Below are 22,517 nucleotides of genomic sequence, written 5' to 3'. Positions count from 1 at the left end.
CTAACAGCAAATAAACAATAGAATTACATGAATCTGTAACTAAATGTATCAAATAAATGTAGTGGAGAGGAAGTATAAAGTAACAGAAACAAAAATACTCAAGTAAAGTATCTGAAGATTGTACTAAATAAATACAAAATTAAGATTAAATTAAGAAATTAAAATCCTGTTTTCCCCAGCTCCTCAGTCTCCTCTATATATTGTAACTACTTTTAAAGAGTATATGCTTCCTTCAAACATATGTGTAATGCAGTGGTGTATATATAAGATTACATGCTTTTTTAACCAACTTCTCCACAAGAGAGCAGAATTGAGTAGCTTGTGAGGAGTACTCATATGTAAAAACATCATCACAAAAAAGTGCCAGTTCTGCATACTGTACAGGCGAATACCAGCCTGTTTCAAGGACTGAATGAAGTAGTCTTTGTCTACAATACTACCAGACTACAGAGCAGATGCTTTCCTCGGTTACAGGCATTAAGAATAACTATATAAATTATTCAGAAATAGCTTATTGCTGATGGTCTCGCTCACTTATGTAGGTCATTAACAGGGATCAGTATTAAGTTGAGTCTGTTCATAACCAGTTAAAAGTTCCTTCTTGTATTTTTAACTTTTACACTGCAGACAAAAATTATATGTGAACACCTGCTGAACTGATAAATCACAATTTCTTCAATTGTAAAGCAGCAATTAAACATGCATTTTCTTAATTACATCAGCGGTTTTGAGTATTTTTTGCTTCTGATAAAATCCTTTTTAAACTTTCAAGCCCTCCTCACATACGGGGGACAGCTGTTCATGCAATAAGGGGTTGAGGCTGAGGCCAAGACATGTATCCAGATTCAGTTTGTCCTCTGAAACTCCAGCAGGAGGACTGAAACGGAAGTGCTGGAGGAGGGTGGTGAGGAAGATGAAGAGCGTCCCCCTGGCCAGACTCTCTCCAGGACAAATTCTGCGGCCTGTGAGACAGAACAAAGGAAAGGCTTCAGGTCATCTGCCAGAAGGCTGAAGACTCACAAGAAGAAATGCCTCATCTCACAAACCTGCAGAAAAAGGCAAGAAGGCGTCTCGCCTGACAAACTTTCCATCTTTGTCCAGGAAGTGGGCAGGATTAAAGGTGTATGGGCTCTCCCACTCAGTCTCATCATACAGGACAGATGTCAGGAGAGGAACCACTGTGGTCCCCTGTGGACAACAAAAACATTTTAAAGCTTCTCCTTAAAAAACATCTTGTTGAATCTTCTATTGAAAAAATGCAAAATCCCACAGCTGTGCTCAAAGTAATTTTTCAGTTATGAATTTCTTAACTTTGGCTGTCAGAGCTAAATTTCAGCATTTTTGTGATTCGTTGTACGTATATGTATTCTCAACCCAACAAGTGTGGTTTTTTTTTTAGCTCTGAAGCTATTTTTTAACAAGATCTGTGCCACTCAAAAAAACACAGTTTTTCTATGCAGGACCAAATAACTTATGGATGTGACAGAGATTAATGCTACACAGGACAAAAGTTTGGTTGCCAGAAAGTGACTTTGCAAGTTTTTTGAAAATGAGAGAAAATGAGAGACTTCCAGTTATTATGTTGTTTACTGTAATCACTCACCACAACTATTTAAATGAAAACATGTTGCCAAGTTCATGACATGAACTGGGAGGCCCTCGGTGAGTTGGCATGGAATGACCCGCATGTGAAAGATGTCACATTTTGTTTTGAATCATGAAGATGCGTACAGAGGATATTGTGTGTTTTATTAAGTCTGACCTTCTTAATGAAGTAACCCTGGAAGGTGACATCTTGGCTGGTTTTGTGAGGAAGTGCCATGGGGGCGACGTTGGCCAGTCTCTGTGTCTCATGGATGAAAGCGTCAGTGAAAGGCAGTTTCTTCCTGTCCTCGAGCTTAACCTGACGATGTCCGATCACCCTGCTCAGCTCCTCCTGGACCTGGTCTTGGAGATGAAAAGATTTTGTTTTAATGAAGACAATGTTTAATGATGTGTGGCTTGGACTGTATGTTGTTTTTCTGAATTTGTGGATCTCTTAAGCTCCTTACCTTGTATCTTTGGAAACTTGGCCATAAACACAAGTCCCCATCTCAGCGTATTTGATGTTGTATCAAGGCCAGCATTAAACAGATTCATAGCTGTCAGCACAAGGTTTTCTTTGCTGAAGTTTCTGTTGGTAATCCCAGATTCCTGCAGGAAAGAACCCGTCAGTGCAGTTCTACATGGAAGTATGTGATGTTTCTGACATGATCGCCATTCATAACATTTCACACCTGGATTTCACAATGTATATCACCCACTTGTTAAGAAATATGTATTTTACTTCTCATTTATGATGTTTGGTATCATTCAGTAGCAGAGAATCACACAATTTGAAATCTTGACTCAGACAGTGTTCAGGTGGGAGGAAAACTGCTGACCCAGACTGGGAATATTGTTGAGCAGTGATAAGAACACGTTTGCAGAGCTCCTGAATCTGACTAACACATCCTCTGTGAAGAAAGCAGGGTCTGAATACTTGGGGGAAGTCTGGCCCATATCCCTGGCAGAGATCGCTGAGATATTCAAGAAGCTACTCAGTGGAAAGGCACCAGGTATGGATGAGATTTGCCCTGAGATGCTAAAGGCTCCGGACATTATTGGGCTGTCTTGTTTGACACGCCTCTCCGGTGCTGTGTGGAAATTGGGGACAGTATCAGGAGTGGCAGATTGGGTTGGTGGCTCCCATTTTCAGAAAGAGGGACCAGAGGGTGCGCTCCAATTATCTGGGTATCACACTGCTCAGCCTACCTGGGAACGTTTATTTTCACGGACAGAATCTCAAGGAGCAGCAACGGTGAGGAAAGTGTCCAGTTTGCGAACCTCAGAATTACAGTGTTTGTGTTTGTATGTTTTCATACCTTCAGATTTTGTTTTCGGACCAGAAAGGCATCCACAAAGCCTCTGCACATCTGCGGATCGAGGGTCTCTTTCAATTGACGGCACAGCTCCACTTTCTGTTTCACATTGGCAGCAGTCAATCTGTAGTATTCCGTCCTTTTAGCAAACAATTTGTAGAACCACGGGAACTGGTTGTACAACTGTCGAGGATTAGCATCATTTAACACAGACTTTACTTGGAGAGTGACCAGTGAAACTTTTTCTCTTTTGTAGGTGTTATTTATGTCATACGTTTGTTAAAGTCTTCACAAAAATATAAAATGATACCTGCATTGAAGGGGAGAACAAAAGATGCGTGTATCTCCTTGTGCGTTCTATCAAGGCTGTGAACACTGGATCTCCATATTCAAATCTGCTGCCATAGACCATGGAGGAGAGAATATTAGCGACTGCATCGTATATTGGTGGGGTTGTATCAAAATCTTTTCCTGCATTTCCTGCAAACAGAAAAAAAGATACTTCTTTTGGTTTTTTTTTACAGATAATCTTCATATTGTTTATTATAATACAAAGACATTTACCTTTGAATTTCTTAAAGACTTCGATGAGGTAGTCACATTCCTCAATGATTTTGTCCTCCCACGCCTTCTTGCCCATCCCAGAGTTTCTCAGGTTATTCAAGGTAAGGTGCCTCATCTGTTTCCATGAATGTCCATTGGACCATATAATACCTGAGTTGAAATAAACAAAATATGTTAGAAACGCAAATGACAGTTGAAGACTGTCAAAATTGTAACCCCGATTTTGAAAACAGTGGAACGCTGCGTGCATTGTAATTAAAGCACAGAGACAGTAACAAAGACAGTATTTCTGTTGTTTTACCTCATCAACTTCATTGTTTTTTGTAAATATCTGCTTATTCTGAATTTGATGCCAGCAACACGTTTCTAACAGGGACAGGGCCAACAAAAAACTGGGAAAGTTGTAGAATGCTCCAAAAACATCAGGGACTCAATGTATGAAACTCTGTGCATATCAGGGTGGAAATGTGTGTACACGCAAAACGGATTTAGAAAACCCCATCGAAGTGTGTTCCCAGGCATCTTTACCTCACACGTCTCAATCATCCTGAAATATTACGCACGTGCACGAGCCGTCTGACCATCCCCAGAAAACTGTAAATGGCTGTAAACACACCACCAACTACCAGGTTTGCATATGAAGGGACAGGATTTAGTTTACCTTTAAGGAAACTAAATGTCAGAAGCAAAGAAGAAGAAGCCGTTCACTAGCAAGGATGGGACGAGGTTCACCACTTTGTGAAACACCCGACTGTATGAAGGAGGTTACTACGTGAGCTCAGGAACTCTTCGTAAAACTGTAAACACACTTTGTTTGCAAATGAATTATTGCATTCTGTTTTCATTAATGTTTAACACAGCGTCCCGAGTTTTTGTGGAATCAGGGTTGTAGTTAAAAGAATACAGAAAAAGAAAATGATTTTAGGAACTATTTCTTCTTTCCTCACCGTGTCCCTGATAGATTTCGTGTTCAACCGGCCATTGATGTCTATCTCCAAACACATCAGCATGGTTGACAAGTGCTGCCTTCACTGTCTTGTATCCTGCCAAGAACACCACTTTGTTGGGTCCCAGATAGATGGTGAACACTGATCCATACTTCTTGGACAACTACGAGCAAGGGCATGACATCATGACGAGTCAGGAAAAAAAGCAGAGAAGGTTATAGAGCTGCCTAAAGAAGCAGAAACAACAAACTATCCAACAAGAACGCTTCTCTGACAGCACTGCCTCACCTCCAGAAATGCTTTGCGGTTTTTTCTGAGTAGTGGCAGGAGGTGACCAAGTAGAGGAAGTGACATTGGTCCTGGAGGCTCCTTTCTGTTTTTAAAGCTGGAGGAGATGATGTAGACAAGCAGCAGAACCACCAGAGCTCCCAGGAGGGAGACAGAACTGGAGGGCTGGAGCAAAACATCTGCTATCGCCATGACTTTAAAAAAACTGCTCTGAAGTTGTTTCTTCTATGTGTGCTTCCAAAAAATGTTTACCGCCCTGCTGCTTTTTGTTCTTTGAGGAGCTTTGTGTTACCGCACTGCAGCAGAATGTATCCTGAAATGCAGGAAAAGAAGATGACACAGATAGAAGCGGCTTGCCTTGGCTGAGGCTTTCTCATTAATCATTAATTACATCTTACGTCTTTTTTATTCTTCATTTAATTAACATTTACTGTTACTGCACATGTATTGTCTCTCTACACACATTGTCCATGCTACAAAACCCAGAACAAACACTTTTTGTCTTTGTGTCAATTTCAAATCAAGATTTTTATCTCCAAATAAAGTTATGATTGCATTCAAAATGCCCTGACAGATACTATAAACCATCACTTGGACTTGTACGGAACAGTAATAGTGAATAAAATTACACGCGCTGTTTCAAACAAGTATTTTAAATCAGAAATAACTAAAGGAGCCAGAAAAATACGTACCTCTACCAAAACTGTGCAGCTCAGACGATCATCTTACGATTAGCATTTTGTCACATTACTAACCTGAAATACGGGGAAAGAAGATGACGCAGGGAGACGTGGCTTGCCTCGGCTCACTCTTCCACAGTAATGTGTTGAAACAGTGGAACATGTGCTCTTAAATATAATCTTGGCGGCAAAACAAGGTCTCACACTGCCCCCTGCTATTACATCACCGCCTGCTTGAGCAAACGCACCAGTTTGGTTTGCATTATATTACTCATAAATAAAATACATCTTTTTAAAGACAAGAAAATACAGACGTAATACTAAATCATGGAGAGCAGATAAAAGCAAATTTAAAAGAAGTAAAAAGAAGTAAATCATAAGCAGACCTATGTTTCCACAGTGTAACCCTGTAACCCTGCACAAAAGTAAAACATCAACTTTTTGTTTTTGAACAAATTAGCTCCTTTAACTCCCGTCTGAACCACAGCTTACTCCACCTTTGCTCTACTTTTACTTCATTTTATGGGTCATTTCACTTACTAAAAAAGAACCAATTGCTGTAAGTTCTTCAGAATGTTCCTGGAACATGACGACATCATTTGGTACCAATTATACAAACACTGTCCTCAGTTTATCTTCTGTGAAACTAAACATTACAGGCAAGCACTCAACAAATGTGGAAAGTGTCATTGTTCAAGGCCACTGTGACATCTGATCGCGGAACTCTGTCCTGTTTAAGACTTCTGATAATCATTAATACTGAAGAATCATTAACCCACTGGTCTAAATCAGTGAGCATGAGAGTGTTGACTAAATGACAAAAGTCTTTTGTGATCAAACATTAATTGAAAAAAATGAGTTAAGAGTTAACTTCTGTCTTTTCTCTTACAATATCTCCATTTTCACTAGTTTCTGAACAGGCTCTGATAAGATGATGCTGTCCTGCTCTGTGCAGACACATGAATTGTGAACAAAGACACTGGAAAAGGGGACTAGTTTACCTTCAGATGCCATCAGTCCTCAAATGAGACATCAGGTCAGATTATGATGAGCTGTTTGTGGGTATAAAAACAAAGTATATTTGTGTCTTGTGCCTTTCCTGCAGATGGTAAAACATGACTTTTTTTTTTTTTAAACAATTGTCTTGTTATTTAGGATAGACAGACATATAAACACCTGGTAAAATCCTCAAATCAAGTGTTATCAGAAGTACCCAGAGGTCATACATGAGTAAAAGTAAAGATATCGTTAAAAAATATTATTTTGCTAAAGGTAAAAATAACATACGAATAGTATTTGAGTAAATATTTAAGGAGATATTAAATGTAATATCGAAAGTACCAGTAAAAATGAGTTAAACTTAAATTAACCGTATGTATTTATGGTTTACCATGGGTCTGCTGATCATCAGATCAGTTTGGTTTTTTTTGCCAATTGCCAATAAGAAAAATGCATTCAAAACGTGCTACTTTGGCTCTGATGCATCTGCAAACTAACTAGTAGCTAAAGTTCAAATTAGTGTAGTGGAGTAAAAAGTTCAGTATTTGCCTCCAAAATTAAGTGTAGTGGAAGTCTAAAGTAGCAGAAAATGGAAAAACTGACCTTATAGCTGGAGTGTGTAAGTTATTTCTGGCGTCATTCGGTCAAAAATCAATAATAACCTTTCAGCATATTGTAATTCATAGTGTTATGACAGAACACTGGACTTCTGTGTCTTCTCTTGGCTCTGTATTCAGGCTTTAAAAAATCAGTGCTGTGACGGCAGTGTTCAGCCAATCACAGTTCATTTTACAAAGCAAGCTGTTTTGGGCGTTCCTATTGGTTGCTCGACCAAAGTCGATGCACATTCTCATTCCGTGAAGATGCAACGGCGGGCGTCCCGGCAGGAAAAGCCGTTATCCCGGCATTACCAACAAAAGTGTACACGACTAAGCAAGCCAAAAAAAGGATGACTGATGAAGAGAAACGAGAGTCTAAGAGGGAGACTGACAATAGATAGAATAAATCGCGTGTAAACACTGGACAAGCATATCCGAGGTGGAGAGAGCTTAGTGATAGCATCGAGCTGAAGCTTGACACTGAGCTTGCTGTTCTTCTCCTGGACAGGTGAGCCTCCAATGTAAGTTTTAGTAGCTGATAATCTAAATGTGTGGTAGTAATTGGCTGTGTAGTTGAAATGACCGTGAATCTAATAAAGCAGGCGGTTTGTGGTCACACTTGAGGAGTAATGTTGTGAGTTGATGAGTGCAGTTGTTTCCATCCCAGTCACATGCATTTTTCACATATTCTACAAACTCCAGCTTTAAAGTGACTTCGAGAAACTTCCAGATTTGTTCTAGTGCCCCCTTTTGACAAACGTGGTATGACACCAGCGCCTGCTGTACGTAAAGATCACAGGCATTAATAATAACTCTATATAAATAGCGGTCATTTCGCTGATGGTCTTGTTTGCTGGTGCAGATCATTTTTAATCATCAGAGAAATCACAAGACTGTTTCATAAACACTTAAAAGTTCCTTGTAGTGCTTGAGTAATCAGAATCAATCAGAATCAGAATACTTTATTAATCCCCGGGGGGAAATTGTTTTTGTTACAGATGCTCCGTGCAAAGTAGAAATAGAAATATAGCCTGAACGGAAACAAGAGATAAAGATATAGATAACATAGTTAAGTAGACAATAAAATAAAGTAATAAAATAAAATGAAATAAAATAGACAATCTTAACTGTTCAATGACCACTCCATGTATTTACAAATATACAGTGCAATATAAATATATATGGTATGGCAGATGTACATATATATACATATAAACATTTTTCGTCATAGTTTTCATCAACGAAATTAACACTGGTTGTTGGGTGTAGTTCGGTAGAAAGAAAGTAGTTCCTACATGATAATACTCACAACAAGGTCTGTGGATTACCTTAAGTAATTTGTGGTGAGCTGTCTCTGTCATCAAAATATCCTAAACTAATTCTAGACGGCTTTGAATTAATTCACTCATCTCTTTGATCAGTTGAAAACATTCATATAGCCACAACATGAAGAATTCTGCCTTCAGCCACTATTCAGACTCAACTATGGATGTGCTCATACATAACATATGTAACATACATCATATATATATAGCAGTGTTAGTAATCTATCTATAAACATCACATTATGATGTATTTAGTCTGTTGTACTTGTGACTAACCTGTCAGAACGGCTGCGGTGCCCTCCTGTGGTTGGAGTGAGATATTTAACATACTGTATCTACTGTATTTAACATATCTACAGTATTTAACATATATACAGTATTTAACATATATACTGTATTTATTATATCTACTGTATTAAACATATATACAGGATTTATTATATCTACTGTATTTAACATATCTAAAGTATTTAACATATATACAGTATTTGTTATATCTACTGTATTTAACATATCTACTGTATTTAACATATATACAGTATTTATTATAGCTACTGTATTTAACATATATACAGTATTTAACATATCTACTGTATTTAACATATCTACAGTATTTATTATATCTACTGTATTTAACATATCTACTGTATTTAACATATATACAGTATTTATTATATCTACTGTATTTAACATATCTACTGTATTTAACATATCTACAGTGTTTATTATATCTACAGTATTTAACATATCTACAGTATTTAATACACCTACAGTAGATGTTTGGACTCAAATTGTCAGATTTTCAAGATGCTATCCCAAAACTTTTCCTGTGCACAGAACATGAGCGAACCATGCTTTCACAGTGTGTAAAAAAAATAAATAAAAATAGTTTGGTTCTCGCCACATTATCGGAAGGGCTGAGGATACGGCCGAACCACAGCTTCCTCCTGTGCTGCTGCATCTTTAGAAAAAAGTCTCCTCAACTCTTCCCGCTCGTCTCATTTCCCACCACTTCTCTATCCTCCATGCTCCATTTTCACAAGATATTTGTGGGTCAGGCTGCTGTGGCGTCTGACCCCCTCACTGTTTCTCAGAGTAAAGTTTTAGTTAAAAAAAAGAAGTACTTTGGCTTTTTAGATTCAGAAATTAGGCAAAATTAAAAGCTCATATGCTCCGCCTACAAAAGAGAGAAAAAGCAGAATCACAATGAGGAAGTGACACAGTCACAGGAAGAAGATGCTTCATTTCAGCTTTAGTTCAGAGACCCTTCTCAAAAAGAGGATGACAGAATTCAGATGGATTAACATGTCTTTTTTTCTGATACTGCTTCTTCAGTTTACAGGTAAGGATGCATATAGAAATATTAGACAGATTAGGAAACACAACTTTATAGTGTAATACTACATAAATACATTAGATTGATTTTAGGGGAGATCCTTGAATGGGGTAAAAGATTGAGCTAATCACCATGAAACTTCTCCTGTTGATTACTTAGGCTACACTTCTTTTTTGGTATTCCACGATCTCAAAAAATGTTATGTTCAAATACACAAAAAAGGTCATTCATTGGGAATTTTAAAACATCTTTTGCCATTGTTTCAAACACTCTACAAATCAGGCTATGGATGATATGTGAACAAACTGTAAACCTTCAGAATATAGATAAGACAACTGGAACGTTTGGTGTGTGTGTGTGTGTGTGTGTGTGTGTGTGTGTGTGTGTGTGTGTGTGTGTGTGTGTGTGTGCAAAACAAACTAATTTTGAGGTTATGGCCTTTAAAGGGCCAATTTGTTGACATTATGTCGAACACGTCTATGTACTGTGTTGCAGAGTTATCTACCGAAGTAAGCATGCTTACCAGCTAGCCCCGGCTCACCCTGAAGTGTAATACCACTTTGTACCACAAGAGCCACAAGAGGCAGCATTCTGATAGCCCCTGTAGATTCAGCTGGGAGATGTAAACCCATTTAGTCTAATAAGTCAACAGAATAAACTTTGCAAACTTAAGCCCCATTTTAAACTTTCTTCACACTGTCAGAAGAAATGCCATCTTTGTATTTCACCTCATTTTTCATTTTGCTCTCTCATTGTTTCAGCAGCAGTGACTGGACACGATGCCATTGTCAAATTTGGAGATGAAGTCACCTTGTCGTGTGCGAATGTGGACAATGATCACGACAGCTGTGACGATATCAAGTGGCTCTTTGCAGATTTAGGAGGCGCAGCATCAGTAGTGCTGATTAGTTCTGGGCAGATTGGAGAACACACCGGAGCTAGATCAGACAGACTGAGTGTTACAGAGAACTGTTCTCTGGTTCTGAAGAATGTCACAGCTGAGGATGTTGGTCAATATACCTGCAGACAGTGTCAGAAATCAAGACAGCATACAAACTTTAATGTGTTTCTGTCTGTTGTTACCAGTGAGTATTTATATCATAATGTTTTCAGCTCAAACTGTCTTGTTAGAACAATATACTGAAACACAGCTATGATCACAGTGATGAAGTTAATTTAACTCTTGTTGTCTTTCTCTCACAATTATTTCCATCTTCACCAGTGACTGAACAGAAGTACCTGGATGATGTGACGTTAAAATGTGTTTTGTTGAGATATGGAGCGTGTAAACACAAAATGAAGTGGCTGTATGAGGGTAAAAATGTGGTTGAAGATCACGAAGACGATTCACAGCCACAGTGCTCAGTTACCCATTCATTTTCGGACTCTTCTCCCATGCTGAAGTCAAAGCATCGTGAGTTATTCAAGTGTGAGGTGACTAATCTTGAGAGTAAAAACGTGGAGACATTTAGCTTCAGCCGTCAGTCCTCAGGTGAGAAACCAGGTGAGATCATGTTTATTATGAGCTGTTTATAATCACCTTAAACTAATGTCTTAATATACCAAATACATAGTTTTAAAGATGTATGGTTACATTCCTTTACATCATGATGTTTTTTTCTCACCGTACATTTTTTGGGGGGATTTGTTATTTTATCATCCAGGTGAAGATGCAACAACAGCACCAACAACATCAGTAGGAACAACTGCAACCAGCAAACTTACAGATCCTGCGATCAACGGTAACAGAATCTCTACGTCTTTCAGTCTTTCTCTGAGCTTTTGAAGCCAGAAGTATGAATGAACCAGCACTTGGCTGTGGGTGAAGATATTCTCTTACAAGAGTTAACTTTCTTCTGTCTTTTAATGCTTTTAATGTTTTCATTCATTTTCCAGATTGGTTGTTGTACATCATTGCGGCGATAGGCGTAGTAGTTGCACTTCTAATAATCACTGTCATGGTCATCACGTGCAAGAGAACTAAAGGTGAGAACGTTTACAGATGAAGCTTTAATCAACGAGAAGCTTTGACCACATTGGATTTTTTTCGCCATGGAAGCTAAACTTGACTCTCTTTTGTCTTTTCAGGCAACAAAACACAGATGGATGAAAAAAACGTGAGTCAAAACTTAATAATCAAATGTTGCTATTAGAGTGCATCAGTTGGCCGATTGTATGGGTCTCTCACAGATATGTCAGTGTTGATATACTGTATGTATATGTTGTCCAATATGTGCAACTTTTTTCTTACTTTTTATTGCTAGCCACATTTGCGGAACCATTGCAAAAAATGTGTGTGTATTTATGTATATATTCTCTATATATAAGCAAATCAGCCACTATATGAATATCAGTGTTGGCATCAGCCCCAGATATACAGTGTGGGTCAGGCTCTAGGTCAACAATTTAGACCTTGCAGAGCAAAGGAGCAAAAGTGTATCTAGTACTGACTGTGATGCACTGAAGGTCAAAAAGGTTGCAAGTGGAAACATATCTTTTAAATGAAAAGTTCAGCAGTTTGGTAAATACACTTTTTCACTTTCTTTTTTATTTAAAATGAACAGAATGTGCAGCTTGTGCACACCTTAAGTAGGAGAAGACCGAAGGCCGACAAAATCAGGAAAAAGACACTGTGCACTTCACTTGCAATTAAGTTTAATGACAACAACGCCTCGGCACTTAAACCTTCCTCCAGGATGACCTGATGAAGGTCTAAGTGTTGAGGCGCTGTTGTCATTAAACTTAATTACAAGTGAAGTGGACAGAGTGCGGGAGTCTTTTTCGTTATTTAACATGAACAGTTAGCAAAAATAACAAGTGATAACCGGCGACCATGACACAGAAAGTTAGATGAGTAGTGTGGAGCTGGGTCAGGAGACGATTAGCTTAACTTAGCATGTCTGTAAGTAGGTGGAAAAAATCTCAACTCTGTAAAGCTCACTTATACCACTTTTACACCAAAATGAACCTGTATATGTGTTTTTTTGTTTAGAAATGGGCACATTCACGTTGAAGACAAAAGCCAGATGTTAGCAAGTGTTTTTTGGCCAGTGTGAAAGAGATATTACTAATATCTTGTGAGTTTAATTAGTCATAACTATGTGTTGATGAACAGGAGTTCATTTTCACCTTGTTATTACATATATGACTGATATGAAGAGCTGACACAGACTTATGTATGAAATGTGTGTCTTCATACATTATGTATTGAAATATATATCTTATAATGCACATACATTGTATTTTCTCATATATCAAAGGAAATTTCATCTATATGAATTGACAAATATACCATGTTGTTCCAATATATGTTTTTCATATATTGTATAATATATAAAATATATTATGTTTTAAGTAATATTCATATAATATTATACATATACATATAACAAATTGTGTTTTCTATTCATGGAAATGTGACCTGTGTCTGTTCAGGGTCAGAGCTTGAACCTTGCAGTGACTGAGTCTGCTCCAGAAACCAGTCAGGACACGGTGAGATGACACCCTGCACCCTGTACAGAGTCACACTCAGTGCGTATGCATGTTTGTAACTCTTGAGCAAAAGAGAGAGGAAAGGGGAAGGAAGGAGATGTACCTGAAAAACACAGAACTATGTAAAGCAGGAAGTCATAAGTGTGAAGTGTTTGGTGATGTGGAGAAACAGTCAAACAGAAAAAACATCCAGAGATCAAACCAACAGCAACAAAAACAGAAAAAAGTCATTAAGAGTCAGTTTACCTGTAAATCTGCATGTTACTGAGCCGTCTTTGTGTTGTCTTCTCTGTGTAGGCTGATCCTGAAGATGGTGTTGCCTACGCCTCCGTCAGCTACACCAAGAACACCAGTAGAGCCTGGGTGAGCTGTCTGACTGGTTGTACTGGTGATGTTGTATATCCCCCAGTATATAATATAATTACAGCCCTGTGTGGCTCTGTAACTGCTGGATGTGTAAATAAGCAATTGCTATCTTACAGATCCACAGTTTTATAGTCCACAGAGGAAGAATACTGTGTTTTGTCGGTGACCACCTTTCACCCCACCTCTGTCGACCACCATCCGACCAACCTATATACTATTTCAGTTGTCAGATGGCAGCAAAATCAGGACTTTAAGAGCTCATGTCCAGTTCAGTTTTGTCACATTGACTTTATCTGTAGCTAAATGCAAAGACTAGCCCAATTCTGTTTTTTTGGCATATCCAGAGAAACAAACATTTGGAGGTGGTTTGAAATTGGATTCAAATTGGATTGCGTCTCAGTTCTGATGCTCTCGCTTCTCACATCGGCTTTGTCTTATGTGTCAGGACACACAAGAACGACATCAAGCCCAGAGTGATAAGTGTATCTGCAGCTGAGCAGGGCCCACGCTGCTATTAGCAGAGCACCATATACGTGTGCATGGAGTCCTCGAGGGGGCATGAGCACTGGCCGTTTTGACCTCGGAGAAAGAAAGTGCTCTTTTACTGAGGTGTATTTCTTTAAAATAAATATAAGTCAACATTGTCCTGTTGCATGTGATGTTGATTGAATCAAGATCAGGTCAGGAGATTCATGCTCAGAAGCCATGGTTTTGGTTTGAATACATAGGCTACAAGCTGCATCGCTGCCACAGCAGCTCATGCGGATAGGTTGGTGATGTCTGGACACCAAAATCAGATCTGATCACTCGCAAACAACAGTACAGATACTCGGAAACAAATCTGATTTACCTGCAGTCTGACCATAGCCTGTGTTAAATGTATTCTACAATTCCAGTGGTGACGTTTCCCTCTTGCCTCTCATGTTCAGGTGAAAAACAACGATGATGAAGATGATACGGTGACCTATAGCACTGTGAAAGCTTCCTCATCTCCTGCTGGAGCCTCTGATGATGCCAGTGCCCTCTACGCCACCATCAACAAACCACAGAAATAAGAGACCACAGTAACTCAGCACCATTTTGCCAGCTTTCTATATTCACCGACTGGTTTTGGAGTGAATATTGGAATCTTGGAATCTGCAATATCGAAATCCTGCCGTTCACATCTTGTATGATACTGGATGGATAATATTTATGATCATTTCCAGGCTGTATTGTCGTAAAAATATTTTTGTCCAGAAGGGGGAGTAATAGGTTAACTAGTGTGTAAGTAGACAAAGTAATAACCCAGCGGTCACATGTCTGGTTGCTGTGCTTCTTTAAATAAGAATAAAACATGATGGATTTAGCTTGATGAGCGTGCAATCAGGTGCTTAACTGTGCTCAGGGATGAATGTGCAACTGTTGGCTTATGTTTTATTGCTTCTGTATTTGTTTTCATTGTTAAGTGTATCAGCTGAAAGTTTTTTCCAACGTGTTGCTTCTAATGTGATGACAGTGACACTGACATGACACAGCTGCATGATCAGTTTATTCAGGTCAAGTAACACATGCTCTTCAGCTTGACTTGCTGCAGAGATGCCCTGGTTACACATAATTTCTTTGAATGTAAAACAACATGTTTGCTCTGTACAAACTCCAACAAATGTCACATCATGATTTTAGTCATTTTTTTTCAATTAAAATTAAAATTGTGATGCAAAAATGATCATTCCCATTAATCCTGAATCTAATTAAAATCGCAATCTGCTGACAATCAAAATCAAAATAATCACAAAATGATTTTTGACTATCTAGCGCAACCCCAGACTGAATCTATGACACTATCCTTGTCCATTACACAATATTTAGAAAAGTGTGACAAAAACTTTAGTGTATTTCTGTATTTCCTAAGAAATAAAATGAATATAAATAGGTTATAAAAATTGAATGAGGCGTTATCTTACTTCTTCTGAGGGTTGGAACTTAGAAATACACAAAAACATACATGATTAGATATGACAGACATGTAATCAGCTGCTTCACAGAAAAACATTAAAAAAACACAAAGATTGTGAAAATTTAGAGCCAATTCAATTCACAACACTTTAGGAAATAAATTCATACCTGTTGTCATCTGTGACGTCCGCAAGACATCTTCGCAGCGACCGGTAATTGTCTTTCTGGCTGTGATAGTCGAGGTGGGTAGGAAGTTTCAGTGGGGGTGGCTGGAAACGTTAACCAATAATAACAACTCAGTCACGTCCTCGGCTCATACACAGAAAATCCCTGCTGTGGATGAAGTGTACATTCATTCTCTGAAGGAGTGACTGAAGGTGTTTGGTTTACAGTCCAGTCAGAGGGCTTGATTCTGTCCACATCATCCTTAAAAACACATCAGTGGGTCATGTCCTCTCAGATGTTTTTAGGACTCATTTTAGGATGAGACAATTTCTACTTATTATAATTACAAACACATAAGTTCAGTACAGTGTGTCTCCCTGTGTAACTTCAAATCACAGTCAACCACACTATTCATACATTTTCAACAAATCAATATTTTTCTCCTCTTTCTTTAGTCATTTAAGCTGTTTATTCAAGAACATTTTTTTGGGAAATGAACCGATCATAAGGTCTACCTGAGTCTGCAATGGTGGCTAGAGTACTGCAAATCTTTACACCTCAAGTAAAAGTACAAGTACTCCCATAAAGGTTAAAATTTCTGTTATAAAAAAAGTAAAAGTAAAAATAAACCCTGGTTTACTTTTTTTAATTAATCAAAGTGCAAGTTGAATAGTTGAATATTTTCTCCTTTTTGATCAATTGAATTGATTCATGAAAGTATCGTTAACGTAAAGTTGGCGTAACTGCTTCCTCAAGTGTAAAAGCCCAACAGACCACCGGCTACAATATAAGTTAACATCACTATATAACATCAAAGATTATCACTATATGTGAAAAATTAACGTAACTAATGTTAGTTAACATTGGTTTCACCTACATTAGCATCTATAGTATTACTTTGTGTTATTAAAGCTAAACAGTACACTAATATATGTTTCTGTAAACACTTGAGGTGAGAGTCATCCACTTCAGCACCACGGACAGCAACATCACAAACCTAGTGATAGATGAGTGCCTGAACTTGCTCTCAGTGTAAGCCTGCCTGTTGGAAAGCCTGTCAACATATTAGATGTCACTGTATTGTTTCGCGTGTCATCCTGTTTTATTCAGGTTGGATCCAGGTGGGAGTCTGATCCTCGGGGAGGCTTCTGGATTCACCTGGTGGAAGGTGGCAGTGGAAGGATTGTCTGCGAGACGTGTAAATGGAGGGACTTGTCATGAATATTGATTGGCATTTAGAGTTGTCAATAGCGCTGAATTAGCTTTACAGAAGGGAAACAAGGGCCAGTATGACGACAGGAAATACAGTACCGAGTTTGGCTTCTGGCTGAGTCAGCAAATAGGAAGTTGCGCGGTTAACCCAACTGACTAACCAACAGCAGCTACATTAAGAAGCAGTTAGTGTTAGTCAGTACTCCGTGTATCTGTCCATCAGGACACTCCATAAATACCTCAGTACAGTAACTGACCTCCGTCATTCTCTGAGGCTGCATACGGCCTCAGAGATGTTCACTGAGAGGCTTGTTGGCACCCTTACACCAAAACCACCACATGTGATGACATGAAGTGATTACATACAGAGAATAAGTTACCACATACTGCAACATGAATTTCACATGAGGTGGGTTGCATGGGGTTTCACATGTGCATTTGTATGGCTTTAACATAGGTATTTACATACGTTTCACATTTAATTCCATCGCTTTAAAATGTGATCCCACAGGTTTCACATGTTTATTTGTATGGGTTTCACAGAGGAATTTCTATGAGTTTTTGCATGTATTCCCATAGGTTTTGATGTAATCCCATAGGTTTCACATCATTTTTTTCAGGCCATTGTTGGGCCTGATACTACATGATGTTTCTGCTCCACAGCTCATACAGATTGTTCTGTTGTCAACTACATCATGTTGGTTCTGCGTGTGGCTGAACTCCTAATTACTGTGATTATTGTTCTTCTCATCAGAGCTCGAGGTGAGAAAATTCACACCAACATTTGTTTGGACTGATGAACACAAACTGTCAGTTTAGCCCTGTAAGACCCAGATATAGAAAAAAATGAGCAAAAATTTTTTTGACCTCTCAGATATTGTTTTAGGAGGCCTCTGATGTAGAAATTAAAGAGTTTTAATTTTTTTTACTTTTTAGTAAGTTTTTAGGGAAATGTTGCAAATTAGTCACGCTGGGGATAGCTGGGAGCAGAATTTCTGTGTTTGTACTCAGTTTGTCTGAACAGATATACAGAGCATTTAAGTATTCATTTGCAGGGTTGATTGCTTACTTAACCCCATAACAGTATATATCATGAATAATAATCACACAACAATCATTGTTTTATGAACAAGCATTTATTAATAAAATCTTGGGGAAAAAAATGTATTTACAAAACGTCTTCCTCCATCACTTCCTCCATCACTTTCAATGTTGTCTGTGTTCACTTGCAGTGATAGTCCCTGAGACAGTTCTTTATATCTGTGAAGCACAGGCGAACATTGCACTTGCTACACAGTGTGGTTGTGTAACCATTGTTGCAGTGTCTGCAGCGTCCTCTCTTTGTCTTTTCTGGGATATGTCCAATCATGTCTCTCCGTACATCCAGTGGGGGGTGAGCCAGTGACCTCTTGGCTGGGGGACTCACATCTGTTGATGATGGTCTCTTCTGAGGATCCAAAGGGCTCCCTGATGTCACCGTCTGTGTAGACATGGTCGTCTTCCCTGAAGATGGTCGTCCTCTCTTGGGCGTTGTGTTGTGTGTGTTCACCAGGATGAGAGAGGATGCAAGTTGTGCCTGAAACTGTCTCCTGTTCAGTATCTCTTTCTTAGTCATCTTCAGCACTTTACAATCCCGCTTGTAGAGGAGCCAGGCGTTAATTACAGCAAGGATGATGGTGTGCCAGAAGATGTAAATGTACCAGCGGTGGGATTTCATGGGGAACTTGTACTTGGCAGCAAATGAGTCCAACAAATCCACACCTCCCATGTGTTTGTTGTAGGTACCAACAATGTAAGGCCTCTCAACATCAATGAATGTTTTGGTGGCTTTGTCCCAGCGCTGAATCTTCTGCACAGGTTCTGGTCCAGCAAAGGATGACACAAGTGTGACCGCTCTGTTGTCATACCATTTGACAGCGCAGATGTTGTGGTTCCCCTCCACTCGGACATCAAAGCTTCCTCTCCCCTTTTTCTTCAAGCTCTTCTCATCTTCAAGGTTGCAGTTGGGTAGGCGTACCTGCCTCGCTGTTCCCACATAATGGATTCCACGCTCAAGGAGCTTGACTACCAATGGGACACAGGTGAAGTAGTTGTCTGCGTAGATCTTGTAGTTTTGACCTTCTGGAAGTGTGGAGGCGAGCCTCATCACAACATCACCTGAAAGTCCAAGTTCAGATTTGGCTTGTCGTATTCCATCAACACTCCCTTGGTACACATCAAAGTCACAGAGCATGCCAGAGATTCCAGTTCTCACCCACAGTTTGAACCCCCATGGGTTAGGCTTGCCGCGCATATATTGCTTGATTTTACTAAATCTCCCCTTGAAAGGAATCATCATTTCATCTACAGAGTTGTGCTCTTCGGGTACCACCTGCAGGCATTTCTCCCTGAATGAATTCAGCCATGGTCTGAGTTTCCAGAGTTTGTCCTTCTTTTCCATCTCTGACACAGTCAAGTTGTTTGTGAAGTGTAATGAAGTCAACAGAGTTTGGAATCTGTTGCGGGACATCACATCAGAAACAGGGGTGTACCGTGTGTCTGTCTCCCAATACATACGGACTCCAGCCATTTGCATCAGGCCCATCTTCAGGTACATGCCAAGCATCTTCTCAATTTCCTTATGATTTGTGTCAACAGATGTTCCATTTTTTTGCAAGCTGTACTCATTTGTGTTTCTCGTCAGAGCCTCGATCATTTCTTCTGTCACAAACTTTTGGAAGTACTTGAGTGGGGTGAGGAGGGAGGTGGCATCATTGGGGATTTCTGAACCAGAAAAATCAGTATTGGGACTGATAAACTCCTTTTTCAGCCAGCGAAACCTGTCACGGGGCACGGTGTGTTTTTTTGGTTGGGGCTTGATGTCCACATCATCATTGGCTGGGCAGTCAATTGGTTGGTGGTTTTCTTTGTCCATTTCACCTGCATCTTCATTCTCTGAGTCACTTGCATCAGTGTCATCTGAGTCCATTTCGAAATCGCTCTCTCCATTTTGGACTGCAACAATCACATCCTGCACACTGAATAGGTGACCTTTCTGCGCTGGTGGCATTCTGAAATGGAAAAAGTAAAAAAATATAAAATTAAATATGTGAATAATACATATGGGTCTTATATTGTAGTAGATAAATAGAATAGACAGGGTGGTAGACCATGTGTTGAGGGTAGAGATCTAAGTATTTCCATTAGTATGTCCATCAGTATTATCATTTCAATACAAATGCTAATCAAATACCACTACATTCAAACAATACTGTCTGGCTGGCCTATTATGCTCTCTACTTATCATACTAAAAGGAACACATGCATCCCCCCAGAGTACTTACAGGTGCACATTCAAGACCATTTACACCTGTCCCTGAACAATACAACAGGCATCCCCCCAACAACTCAAGAACATTCAGAACCTGTTTTTCTATCTCCTAATGTTACAAACTGCTACTGGGGCAACACTGAGAAAAATAGCTCAGGATCATTTAGAAGTTAAAAAACAAACAAGAAACTACAAAGATACAGGGAGTTTCAAATACTGCTATAGATGATGGAGTTTCAAATACCCCATACAATTTATTCATGTGTTTAATCATGGTCTAAACTAAGTAAAAGTTTAACAGAAAAACACATTTAAAGATTAGTTACACTGAATCATCTAACACTTTAAATTTCTACTCCATTGTTTTTCAATTTGTGACCATGTGAGAAGTGCAGTGTCCTGATGCAATGTGTAAGGAGCACAGGCTATTTTGACTACCACCATGATCCAGCGTGGCCGAATTGCAACATGGACATAAGAAGCTCTAAATCAAATTTGATGAATGTTTTCCAAAATAACTAAATATGTACATGTTCTAGACATTGTAATAAACACAAAAAAAATTATTTAAGGAATTTTACTTACTTTAATCCTGACAAATCCAGTCATGCAAAAATAGGAGATGAGCTCAGCAGGAAGTTTGCAGGTAGAGTGAGTTCAGGGCCAGATGACCGAACCTATAAACATCTTTTCCATCCAATAGCATTGTGAGGACAAACAATAGGACCCATTAACTATGTAAATGTGGTCTTGAGAAAAAAAAACATTCGTAGGCATTTTTTTAGAATTGTTAAAAGTGATGTGACCAATTTGCAACACGGGGTGCTACAGGGTTAAAGCTGAAATGTTACTCTGTGCTTTATTTTCAAGGACACCAGAGACCGCCTGATGACAACACTGTGAGTTGAAGATTTGTTGTTCAGTTTCTAAATATCATCTGGGAGTTCGGGGCACTTTTTCAACTCAATCGTTGTTTTGCTCTTCACAGGTGCATCATGATGAAGACGATGTGCGTTATGAAAACATTGATGGCCCCTCTGTCTCTGTCTTCAACAACTTCCGTATCAAGTCAGAAAAAACAAGAAAATGAGAAAATAATCACTGGTTTCTTATTGCAAATCAATTTGATCACACACATGAGAACAAACATGCTAAATTCACATCAATGCAATGAGTCTGGAGAGGTGACGGAAGTGAAACTGCCAGAAAGAAGACAGTGGTGAAGCAACAAAGATGCAGCGCTGAGCAACCAAAACCCCAAAACTTTAAGGATATGTTTTCAACATAGGTTCAGAGAGCACCAAAGAGATATCTGTTTGTTCTACAGAGCCAAATTTGGTCATCGGAGGGTAACACCTCAGAGCTCTGCTGCTGTCGTACCCACATTCACATCAAAACACTTCCTCTTCATTTCTTAGAAACAACAACAAACTGTAATGACGAACCAACAACTCTAAAACCACTAAAATATCATCTTTTTTTTTATTAGCATCACCAAACCGCACAGCTGCAGTTATCAGACTCTGGGGGGGATTTTTTTGTGTGTGAGCTCAACTAGAGTAGCTTTGCATGACTCGCAGCTGAAAAAAAATCCTTGTTGTCTCCTGCTTGACCTTTATGCACCCACTGCATCGAACATAGCCAAAAATAACTTTAGTTAGCTCAGCTGGTGGCACAGCTGGCTAGCTCCTTCCCAACTAGTTCTGGCTGTCAGTGGACGTTTACATTATGGCCTGACTGGACGTCTTTTCTCAATGTCGTTTTTCGACTAATTCTGGCTGTCAGTGGACGTCCAGATCATGGCCTGGCCCGTTGGACATGATATCAACCTGTTTTGGACGTCCACAGATGTTGCCTGTTCAGTGGGATAGAGCAAGACATGTGATGAAAACACTTAAACATCACTTTTGACCTCATAGGAACTTTAATAGTGATATGGATGGTATGAAGAGGGAAGTAGGAGGTAGGAGGTGACTGCTGGACCACAGTGAAGCCTCGGTTTAGTCTCATTGCAGAACTTCCCCAAACCTCCAAGATGTCGCACAAACAGTTTAAAACAAATAGGAGAGAACAGGCAGAGCAACACACACAAAAACCACTTCCTTTCTCTGGAATAAAGTCATCAGATTACACATTATGAGTAAGTGACGCCCATCTAAAAAAAACCTTTAAATTCTGAATCCAAGGAGCGATTAGACACGGACATCTGACGGACACTGACAGGAGAATGTCTGTTTTCAAATGGATTGAATTGTCGTCATTTCTGATGCTGCTGCTTCATTTGACAGGTAAGACAAATTTTAAAAATGATCAGTTTAAAGAAGCTGCTTAAAAATGTCCACTGTGTATTTGCCCTATGTTCTGTCTTAATGTGAAGTTTTGCTTGTATATTTTTT

The 22,517-nt window shown here is 39.1% G+C and overlaps 3 protein-coding genes across 3 annotated transcripts; 1 reads left to right on the top strand and 2 right to left on the bottom strand.

Moving 5' to 3' along the window:
- Window positions 1-178: 178 nt before the first annotated feature.
- Window positions 179-4,891, bottom strand: LOC311271379 (cytochrome P450 2K1-like; the record flags this gene model as incomplete). Its single annotated transcript, XM_084377020.1, has 9 exons — window positions 179-962; window positions 1,047-1,188; window positions 1,763-1,947; window positions 2,052-2,193; window positions 2,904-3,083; window positions 3,211-3,380; window positions 3,465-3,614; window positions 4,412-4,574; window positions 4,700-4,891. 9 exons carry the CDS (start codon window positions 4,889-4,891, stop codon window positions 760-762), a joined length of 1,527 nt encoding a protein of 508 aa, XP_084233146.1. The 3' UTR covers window positions 179-759.
- Window positions 4,892-7,364: 2,473 nt separating this feature from the next.
- LOC311271524 (uncharacterized protein) lies at window positions 7,365-15,259 on the top strand. Its single transcript, XM_084377233.1, has 9 exons — window positions 7,365-7,498; window positions 10,400-10,723; window positions 10,861-11,142; window positions 11,303-11,380; window positions 11,535-11,624; window positions 11,727-11,755; window positions 13,074-13,130; window positions 13,428-13,493; window positions 14,426-15,259. Coding segments are annotated over exons 2-9 (729 nt in total). The 5' UTR covers window positions 7,365-7,498; window positions 10,400-10,722; the 3' UTR covers window positions 14,552-15,259.
- Window positions 15,260-18,033: 2,774 nt separating this feature from the next.
- LOC311271378 (piggyBac transposable element-derived protein 3-like) lies at window positions 18,034-19,779 on the bottom strand (the record flags this gene model as incomplete). Its single annotated transcript, XM_084377019.1, has 1 exon — window positions 18,034-19,779. One exon carries the CDS (start codon window positions 19,777-19,779, stop codon window positions 18,034-18,036), a length of 1,746 nt encoding a protein of 581 aa, XP_084233145.1.
- Window positions 19,780-22,517: the final 2,738 nt, after the last annotated feature.

The sequence above is a fragment of the Pagrus pagrus genome (assembly GCF_965226575.1).
Source record: "Pagrus pagrus genome assembly, chromosome: 16".
Lineage (NCBI taxonomy): Eukaryota > Metazoa > Chordata > Actinopteri > Spariformes > Sparidae > Pagrus > Pagrus pagrus.
The sequence above is the reverse complement of the archived record's forward strand: the minus strand, read 5'-3'. Positions and strand labels throughout refer to the sequence as shown.